The sequence below is a fragment of the Camelina sativa genome, chromosome 8 (genome assembly GCF_030686135.1).
Source record: "Camelina sativa cultivar CO46 ecotype springtype chromosome 8, ASM3068613v1".
In the NCBI taxonomy this organism is placed as follows: Eukaryota; Viridiplantae; Streptophyta; class Magnoliopsida; order Brassicales; family Brassicaceae; genus Camelina; species Camelina sativa.
Window position 1 is genome coordinate 3,525,762 of NC_141887.1, and position 10,437 is coordinate 3,536,198.

The 10,437-nt window shown below is 34.6% G+C and overlaps 2 protein-coding genes and 1 pseudogene across 4 annotated transcripts; 2 read left to right on the forward strand and 1 right to left on the reverse strand.

Annotated features, from left to right (window-relative positions):
- The first annotated feature begins 839 nt into the window (after positions 1–839).
- LOC104706008 (uncharacterized) lies at positions 840–2,484 on the forward strand (annotated as a pseudogene). The gene is made up of 3 exons (XR_015564114.1): positions 840–1,075; positions 1,733–1,909; positions 1,999–2,484. The product of XR_015564114.1 is annotated as an uncharacterized LOC104706008 (transcript).
- Positions 2,485–2,995: 511 nt separating this feature from the next.
- Positions 2,996–4,139, forward strand: LOC104706009 (glutathione S-transferase F12). Its single transcript, XM_010422125.3, has 3 exons — positions 2,996–3,340; positions 3,425–3,473; positions 3,561–4,139. Exons 1-3 carry the CDS (start codon positions 3,194–3,196, stop codon positions 4,007–4,009), a joined length of 645 nt encoding a protein of 214 aa, XP_010420427.1. The 5' UTR covers positions 2,996–3,193; the 3' UTR covers positions 4,010–4,139.
- Positions 4,140–4,441: 302 nt separating this feature from the next.
- LOC104706011 (phytoene synthase 1, chloroplastic) lies at positions 4,442–7,870 on the reverse strand. Of its 2 annotated transcripts, none has more exons than XM_010422126.3 (7): positions 7,399–7,870; positions 6,356–6,972; positions 6,219–6,269; positions 5,596–5,768; positions 5,254–5,489; positions 4,883–5,075; positions 4,442–4,786 (listed from the first exon to the last, which is right to left on the reverse strand). In XM_010422126.3, exons 2-7 carry the CDS (start codon positions 6,810–6,812, stop codon positions 4,616–4,618), a joined length of 1,281 nt encoding a protein of 426 aa, XP_010420428.1. In that variant the 5' UTR covers positions 6,813–6,972; positions 7,399–7,870; the 3' UTR covers positions 4,442–4,615. The 2 variants fall into 2 exon arrangements, with proteins under 2 accessions (XP_010420428.1, XP_010420429.1); XM_010422127.3 differs by having other exon boundaries at positions 7,227–7,782.
- Between the last annotated feature and the right edge of the window lie 2,567 nt (positions 7,871–10,437).

Consider the following 10,437-nt stretch of genomic DNA (forward strand, 5'->3'; position numbering starts at 1 on the left):
TTGAGTAGAAAGTGAGGGAAGATACTGAATTTATAGGATGGGATCCATGGCGGTTTTGATAAACGATTAACTCCCATAAAAGAGGGAGACAAGTAACTGCCATTAAAAATGGACAGACAATAACCGCCGACAGATCCCTGAAAATTCAAAAAACAGAGTATATCGGACAGAAAACAACTCCTTGACGGAGAATCAAAGCAGGCTATGAATGGGCGAAAATCGCCCCATGAGTCGTCCCCAGAGAGAGACGCCATCAAATCACTAATTCACACGATACCTTTTATTGACTTTATAAAATTCTAAATTCTAAATAACATTTAAAGTTTTTAAAATTCCATTCAAATCCTAAACCAATAACCCTTCAGTTTTACATAAAGAGAGAATAACAACAGAAAAAGTAGTAACAGTTTACAGAGAGTCGGAGAATGGATCTATTTTGGGAAGCTTGTGGCGGATCCGACGTGTCGTTAGTAAATAGTTTGGAGACGGGAACCGAGTATTTCGGTTGAAAAACCCGATCCGATAACAAAATCACAAATTTGTGAACTTTGTATTCGACGGAGATAGTAGACTGAATTCTCTGCCTCTGTTTAACCGCCCAGACCCAACCTTGATTTTTGATGTTGTTAGTCGGAATTTTTTTAGTTTTGTAACTCTTGCGTTTGTGTATTTTTCAAGCCTAAAGCCCATTAAGGGTATGGCCCATTAATAAAATTAGTTTGCTTAAAAGAAAAAGAAAAAAAGTAGTAATTGAAAGGACCAACACGCGTGGATCTATAAGAGAGTGAAATGTAAAACAAAGAAGACTACTTTTGACTTGGCTGACGTAAAAAGTAAGTACGGAATTTAATGGGTCTGTCACCAACTTCACGTTTTCTTACAAACGAAGACGAACAGTAAAATTGGAAGGATAGAGAGAATTAAAAAGAAAAAAAAAAACAAAAGGAAGCATTTTTGGAGTTGGGAGTGAGAGACAGATATGGAGAGGAGAAAGGTTGTGATGTGTTGTGTCTTATTTCTACTTGGTTTATTATCAGCTGTTACTGCCTTCGCCGCTGAAGCTACTCGAGTCAAGGTTTCTTTCTTCTTCCCTTTTGAGTTTTGACACATCACTTTTGTAGGGTTTCTGTTTTGTAGTGACTTGTCTCATGATTTTGAGTGGTTAATTTCAATCTCTATATGGTGGCTGATATAGATAAGAACTCTCTCTAAAGAAGTTGTATTTATTGTGGGTTTTGTCTTCTTTTCTTTTTATAAATACTATGTGGTATACTGTTGTTTTTTTTGGTGTGTCATGTTGGTATATTTTGGTAATTGCATAATGTATTCATATGTTATTTGTCACATTCCACCTAAATTCCACTTAAACAAAGTATTTGTTCCTAAGTATTTCTCACAATTCATTTATGGGTTTTGGAATAATATCATGTTACATTCAGTTTATAGAACAAAGTTATAGCCTTTCTTAATTGAGTTTTATGTATTGATCGATTAAGTTGAAAGATCTTTGATTAGTCATAAGGATTCTGCAGTGTATGTAAATGAACGAAGTTCTACATTACTTAAACTTAATGATATTCTCTTGAACTAAGTTGTTTGTTAGTAAGTTCTTGAAACATTTTTTTTTGTGTATTTTCCTAGCCAATGGTTTGTATCTGGTTTTGTTTTGTGTAACGTTTCAAACTTGGTCTAAAAGTTTGTTTATTCTCATTTTTGTCTTAAATCGACACAGAGATCTCAAGTCAAGGTTACCACCGAAACAAATTCAATAAAAAAATGCAGCTATCCAAGAACTTACGATCTCTCTCGGCTTCACTTCAGCTTTCTCTCTGATGATGGCTCACATGATAGTCACTTACTGTTATAGAAAAGGTCCTTCTATCTCCTTAATCTGCTTTGTTGTTTCCTGGTAATTCTCTCATCATTTCTTGTTCCTTTGTTTGCTGTAAGTTTCCTACTTGTAATATGCTTACAGCTAATGATTTCGCACTGCTTTAGGTTCACTTTTGTAATAGCTTTCCTTGTGCTGTTTACTGGAGCTTCATTCAACGATGAACACACCGAGGATTCAACGGATTTTGGTGGTCCCTACTTTTGCTACATTGTGAAACCAGGCGTTTTCTCTATCGGTGCTGTGCTTTCGCTTGTTACTACTGCCCTCGAGATTGTCTACTATTTATCTTTGAGCTCAAGAAGTAAGCATGATGTTGCTGCCACAATGACCCCGGCGAACCAAGGAGCAGGTATAGAATTGGGCCAGGCTCAGATTCCAGAGAGAGTAGAAGATCCTGTCTTTGTTCATGAGGAGACAGCTCACTTAAAACAGACAAGGCATTGCTTGTGAAGCACGTTCAGGTTTAGGAGGGCATATAGATAAAAAGGGATTGTGTTTGTGATTCTTGTATGTGAGAAGATTAAAGACTGTGAAACTCTGTAATGATTGCTAATGTTGTTGGAAGTAGAAAACCTTTGGGACCCTAAAAACGTCACTTATTATGCTTGTGTAGTTTTTTTCTTCTTCTTTGTTTCTTTCTCATTTCTGTTAGTCAACAAACCTCAAAAATGGTTATGGAGAAGTGTTCGTCTGAAACAATCTTGACCCTAAATAAAAAGATTGTATTGTATGGTAAGGTGACATTTTCATATTTTGGAAACCATATATTTTGTAATATCTATCCACCGGTCCGACCACACACGGTTTGGCACGTGCTTTTGAATAGAAACAAATTATATTTGTTTTCTTTTTTTCTTTGTTCGAATGAACCGCAAAATGCAAAATCGTAAACCGAATTGAACTAAAACTTTTGTTTTCTTTTAACTAATCAAATCTATTTTCCTAAGTTTGTAACTTCAAATCAAAATTTGACACAAATATGAATTATGTATCGAAATGGGCCTAATGTCATCATCTGTGAATTGTTTCGTTATTGATATATTAAAGTTTGTAGAGAAATGTGAAGGGTATATTATTATCCACCGTACGTTAGTGGAACAACCACCACATGCTCTACCCAACCCGCACAACAACCAGTTCTTACTATCTTGAGTCTAATAAAATGCCAACAATATCCCCACTTCTCATTTTATAAATAAGATCGACATACACAAAAACATTTTAAAAGCATATAGAAAACCATATCTGTTTGTTTTTCTGATTATTCATAGCAATAATCTATTGTAAAATTATACAGTAATGGTTGTGAAGCTATACGGACAGGTAACGGCAGCTTGCCCACAAAGAGTCTTGCTTTGTTTTCTCGAAAAAGGAATTGAATTCGAGATTATTCATATAGATCTTGATACACTAGAGCAGAAAAAACCAGAACATCTTCTTCGTCAGGTAATTAATTAGCAAAAAAATTCATAAACTAATTAAATCGTGTGTACGTTTTGTATATCCAATATAACTATTGTTTTCTTGTAGCCATTTGGTCAAGTTCCAGCTATAGAAGATGGAGATTTCAAGCTTTTTGGTAACATCCTATTAATTAACATCACTTTACAAATTTTTATTTATTTTTACTATCATTTATATATAGTGTTTTTTAAATTTGGCAAAGAATCACGAGCCATTGCGAGATACTACGCTACCAAGTACGCAGACCAAGGCACGAACCTTTTGGGCAAGTCACTAGAGCACCAAGCCATTGTGGACCAGTGGGCCGACGTTGAGAGCCATTACTTCAACGCTCTAGCCCATCCCATTGTGGTTAACCTAATCATCAAGCCTAGGTTAGGTGAAGAATGTGACCTCGTTTTGGTCGAGGAGCTCAAAACAAAGCTCGGAGTGGTCTTGGACATATACGAGAACCGCCTTGCTTCGAACCGGTTTCTGGCTGGTGAAGAATTCACTATGGCTGATTTGACTCACATGCCGGCGATGGGGTACTTGATGAGTATAACCGATATAATCCAGATGGTTAAGGCTCGGGAGAATTTTAACCGGTGGTGGGAAGAGATTAGCGCTAGACCGGCTTGGAAGAAGCTTATGGAGATGGCTGGTCACTGAATTAGCTCGAATGTATGATAGATACTATGATGATTGGAACCAATTACGCTTTAGTATTTTCTGTTTTTTTTTATTGTCTGTATTGTATCTTTCAAAGTTTCAATAATAAAATCAATCTACGTTTGAAGAATCGATGGTGTTTTCGGAGCACGACTGTTTATCATGCATGCATTACTAGACAAACTAATTAAGGCTTATTGTTACTAAGTAAAAAGTTTCAATTTACACTCATGAATAACGAATAATTTCATGATAAAAACAGAAAAGTATAGTAATTTGTAGTAGTGTCGTTGTTGGCAATAGTTTGTTTTCGTACCATGATACTAGTTTTCGAATTTAACTTATTTGTATATAAATCACAATAACTATTTCTTCAACCAAAAACTTTATATTCCCTCATTAAGCCAAGAGAATTTGATAACTAAAACAAAATTAAAAAAAGTTACTTTTTTTACATACAGAAAAAGAATGTAACATTATAAGAATTTGGTTTCCCGGATTAATATGTATAATAATAATATTAGTTAACATGATAAATTCGACCCTAAGATTTTTCTTAATCACAAAAAGCGCTCTTAGGTTGTTTGTTCCCACTTTAGCTCTCGCTCATATCGACAGTCTTGAACTTGAAGTCTTTAGTATTGATTTAGCATAAGCCAACGGCAATGCTGCAATTTTCTTGGCTTTCCCCACGTAAGCTCTCTTTGTGAAATTGTTGTAATCATTGGCTTCAATCTCGTCCAATATTCTCCTGTACAATAGCAGCGACGCCCATACCTAAAACATTGCAGCCAAGCTTACAGTGTTAAAAATAATTCTGTGGAGAAAACGAAAAAATGTAAACGGTAAACTTGCGGCTGTAAAGACACTTACCGGCCATCTGCTAGCAGCACTGAGCTCGGTGACGCCTTTCTCAGCTTCATCAAAGAACATTCTTGCTCGTTTAAGCTGCATTCTCATGAAGTTTCTCCACTTATCAGTGACTTTACCAGCGAAAATGTCTTCATCTGAGAGACCAGCCTGAGCCAATTCGTCTTGAGGTAGATAAACCCTTCCTCTTCTCGCACTGATCAGAGAGAGAGAGAGCAAAACAAGTTTAGGAGAGAGGTGTGAATCAAGAAACCAGTTTTAAGAGAGATATGTGAATCAAGAAACCTGTTTTAGGAGAGACATGTGAATCAAGAAACCGATATGTGAAACCAAGAAACCAAAGCTTGAGAGTAAAGGAAAACAAAAAGACTCACTCTTCGCCTACGTCTCTGAGTATGTTGGTAAGCTGATTGGCTATCCCAAGGGCCAAGGCAGCGTTGTAAACACTTTCCGTAGTTGCTTTCGACTTAGGATCGATTCCCATAACTGGAACACTCATCAAACCAACGGTTCCCGCGACATAGTAGCAGTAAAGGTAGAGATCATCGAAGTTCTTGTATCTCGATTTCCTCAAGTCCATTCTCATCCCTTCGATCATGTCTCTAAATGGCTGTAAGACAAACGAACATTAGATCAAGATTTTATAAGGATTGAATGCAATTTGACCTGTAAAATGAAACAGCAAAGTATGATAAGACAGAGTGAGGCTGACTGACCTGAATATCAACCGGGTATCTAGCAACTGTATCAGCAAGAGCAGCATCAAGCATATCAAAAGGACGGCCACGGAAAAGATCTTCTAACCTTGCTTCCCATCTATCTAACGCCATGGGAGTTATATGTGAAGCATTAGGCCCGTCAACGAGCTCATCAGTTCTTCTACACCAAACTGCACACAAAAAAAACAGAGTAAAACCATCAAGATGAGACCAATCAAACATTTAAAAGGTCATGAGAGCTAACATTGTTCCGCATAAGTTAATCTCCAGAGTTTAAGACTATTGGGCCTAGAAAGCCCATTAAACCCCATATTAGTAACTAAGCTATTCAATTTTCTTGGCTCTTAATCCTGAAAGCTTACACTAGGTGCGTCATGGAGCTTATCTTAAACACAAGCTAACTTGAGATGTTTATGTTTCAGCATGTGTGTATGTTCCAAGGAATCTATTTCAGCTTCTTACAACTTCTTGCAAACCAAGACTGAGAGAGCAAGTGATCGATTCTAAGTTTATAACATATGGATAATGTTTTGGGATTGGATATAATCTTAATCTCTAGTCTACTTTGAGCATCACTTTGTCCTACAATCAAAACCAATGATGACAATGCAGTAACTCACCGTAGATAGCCCAAATAGCCTTTCGCCTTTCGGGTGTCATAAGCAAAGTCCCTGGCAACAGAAACATTAGGATTCAGAAACCAAACATACAAAGTCTCCATCACACCAAAGCCAAAGAAGAGAGAATAGATCCTAACCGAGATAAAACGTTTTAGCATATTCGGCGCAAACTTCGCCGCAACGATCATAAGCCTCACCCAACAGACTCAAACTACCAGGAAGAACAACGTCTTGAGGCTGCTTCTTGACATCAAGATCATAAGAAGAAGATCTAAGCTGTTTGTTGACCAAAGCAGCTTGTTTCAAGACAACATTGTAAACCTTCTCTTCAGATGAGAGGGCTATCTCCCCTGAAGGACTTGCAACTAAGCTTGAAGACACAACACCACTTCTTCTTCTTGGGTTCGTAACAAGAGAAGAAGAGCTCCATGTTGTTGTTGTCTGCTTCCTCATACCTTTGTTAAGTCTCTGATTCTGACAACGAGAGAGGATTCTAGAAGACTCTAGAACCCTTACCAACCCAAAATTATTCATCGGGTCTGGATTTGGAGAAGGAGCAGCAACCCATAACACTGCTACAGAAGAAGAAGACATACTCAAAATCTCAACTTCTGTTTTTTTGCTTCTTCTTTCTCTTGGGATTTGCTTGTTTTGTTTACTCTGTTTCTTCCACTTGGAAGAATCAAAAATCCCAAAAATTTCAGTGAAACCCAATATTTGATTTTGGATCAAACTGGTAAATTTCAAAGCTTTCCTGCAAATTGAATAAAACAAACAAGCGAGTTGATTAGGAGAAATCGAGATCTCTATACAAAGCCGAGAAAACAAAAAAAAAAAAACCTTAATTTCTACAAAGGAAGCAATCGGTTTTTTCATAACAAAGAGACAAAAAACAGATAACGAGAAGAAGATCTTCAAAAGCAAATGAACAAACACAAAAAGAGGAAAAACAAAAAAAAAAAAACAAAAACAAGCCAAAACCCTTTATTGTTTGACAAAATACTCAACTGGGTTCATCAAGATTGGGGTTTCGTTGTGAATTTATCTATCAAAGGTTGAGACTTGAGAAGGTATAATAAGAAAATGAAGAAGAGCCGAAAAGTATAAAAACTATATAGTGGAATCACATGACAGAGTAACCAAACGGGAGAAAACGAGTGATGTAAACAAAAAGCCTAACCTTTGTTGTTGTCTCTCTCTCTCTCTCTCTCTCTCTCTCTCTCTCTCTATCTATCTCTCTAAAAGAGCAGAAGATATAGTAGTAGTACTGTGGTGAGAACGTTGAAGAAAGATGAAGAAGAAGAGGATGAGATTTTTCAAATACTTTAGCAAATCAAAAAAGACGAGAAAAAGGTTTGACCCATTAATGTCAGAAAATTCTCAAACGCTTGCTGTAATATATACATATGTACACACCACACAACACACAAGTAGAAGAAAAGAGATGTCTCTTCTTCCTCTATCGTAATAAAATCTCACCCACTCAATTTTTTCTTTGTCTCTCTAATCTCTATGCCCTTTTTTTTTTTTTTTTTACTCTGGGGATTTAATGAGAAGCCAGAATAAATACAAAAGTCGTTATTTTTTGCGTATATTTTAATTTAATTTTTGACTGAGGAGAGTGTCTCGGGGGTGACTCGTGTCGTGTATGCAACCTTAATAGTCTTTTTGTATAAGTATACTAATAAAGGTTAAGATCTTATTATAAAAAATCCAATTACCTAATTAACCCGTTTTCTCCTTTTAGCTGAATGAAATCTAAAATATTATAGAAACCTTTTTGTTTTCCATATATAATTATATATTTGATATTCTACCATTTGAGTGCCGGATCGGAGGATATGTTTGCAAATGTAGTCATGTAGATTGATATTTATAAATATAGTTTAAACTTTTTTAAAATATATATAAATGTCTTAAGCAAACATTAGATAAAATATTTTTTAACATTTTAAAGTATTTTAAAGTATTTTAAAATACACAATTTTTGAGAAAAAAAAATAATTGTGTATAGTTTTAAATTTATGATATTTCGATACAAAAACAGAAACTACATCATCAATTTTAACATATATATACCTATTGTATTAAAATAGTGATACAAAGTATTAGTGACGAAATATATACGTCGTTTAATGGATAACTCGTATTCAATATAAATATGTATCGGTACTTGGTTAAATATTATAGTATAATATCTAAATATCAGAAATATATGGTTTTAAGCATTTTTAATGTATTTCAAAATACACCATATTTGAGAAAAATAATAATTATATATAGTTTCAAGTTTATAATATTTTGATACAAAAACAAAAACTACATTATCAATTTTAACATATATATATAAAGTATTAAAATAGTGATAAAAAGTATTAGTGACGAAACATATATGTCGTTTAATGGATAACTCGTATACAATATAAATATGTATCGATACTTGGTTAAATATTATAGTATAATATCTAAACATTAGATATATATGGTTTAAGCATTTTTAATGTATTTTAAAATACACAATTTTTGAGAGAAAAATATAATTATGTATAGTTTTAAGTTTATGATATTTCGATATAAAAACAAAAACTACATCATCAATTTTAACATATATATACATACAATATTAAAATAGTGATACAGAGTATTACTGACGAAACATATATGTCATTTAATGGATAGCTCGTATTTAATATAAATATGTATAGGTATTTGGTTAAATATTATAGTATAATATCTAAACATTAAAATAATATGGTTTTAAGCATTTTTAAAGTAATTTAAAATATACACTTTTGAGAGCATATATAATTATGCATAGGTTTAAGTTGACGATATTTAGATACAAAAATAGAAACTATATCATCAATTTTTGTGTGTGAAAATAGTGATACAGACTGTTAGTGATGAAACATATATGTTGTTTAATGGATAAATCATGTTTAAAATAATTATATATTAGTACTTGGTTAAATATTATAGTATAATATCCAATCAACGGAAAACAAAATGTGTGTTGTGGTTTATGGTATAATCACGGTAAGAGTGTATTGATTGTGTTACGGAAAGTAAACGACGTATAACATATTTTTGGATTACTAGGAGATTGCGTAGGAAACTTGACATCACTGTTTAATGGATTTTACATTACTCATTCAGAATGTATATTTTTTTGTTTTTCTTTTTGTAATGAAAACATTTGGGTGGCGAAAAAAGCCTAAAACAAAAAGATTGAAAAAGCTCTCATGGAGTCAAACTAACGAACGTGACACACATATTTTGTCAAAACAAAAAAGTGAGACATTTACACATTGCGGAGAGATGGGATCAATCACTATTTAATTAAGAGAAAATTAAAAATAAGAGTTTATTAAAAAAATACTACTAGTATAAGTTATTGTAATTAAATTAATTGTTGGTAGGAAGGGACAAAGAGGGTTTATGGTAGGGCCAATGCCCAGTTTGGGTAAAAAAGGATTAGTGAGACGAGAAGAGAAGAGAGATCAGAGAGATGCCACGTGGCGTCGACAGCCCAATGGGAGAGCGATAAGCTTATCAGAAAAAAGATCCAAAGTGCGGAGGGTAAAGTGGGCGACGTTGCTTTTCCACGTGTCCAGTTTTCATTGGTAAACGATGTTTAAAGTTAGATTTCCTCTTCTTAGTCGGCGGTATTTGTGTCCCACTCTCTCTTCGCCAACTTGGCCCGGCCCTCACTCTCTCTCTCCTCTCGTATATGGAGTGACCTACCTCTGTTATGTCCAGAAGGTTTGTAGTTTTCTTAGTTTTGGTATTTTACCTCTCTCTCTGTCCCCCACATTCATATTTGCTGTAGCCTCTTCCGTATATTCTCCGTATCTTGTATGAAATATACATTCTCTTGTAACAAACGTTTTTTGTTTTAGTTTTGGTAATTAGTGACTCAGTACTCACTTTTTGTTTTTACGTACTCAATTTAATTCATTTTCATCGATTACAAATTTACATGATTAATCAGCCTCAATCAACAAATGGATGAAAACGTCTTGGTACTAACGTGTACAATCTACAAATCATAAGAGTTTAGAGAAAGTGAGAACTTGCCTACTTTGTCGTTAGCTATGGCGTTGGAGGCTTGGCCATGCTAATATAATATTATGCTATGTCGTCTTCATAGAACGGTTGGAGAGCGGACCACGCTTATGGGTTACTGAGAATTAGAATAACGTCTTGAGCTAGCATATGA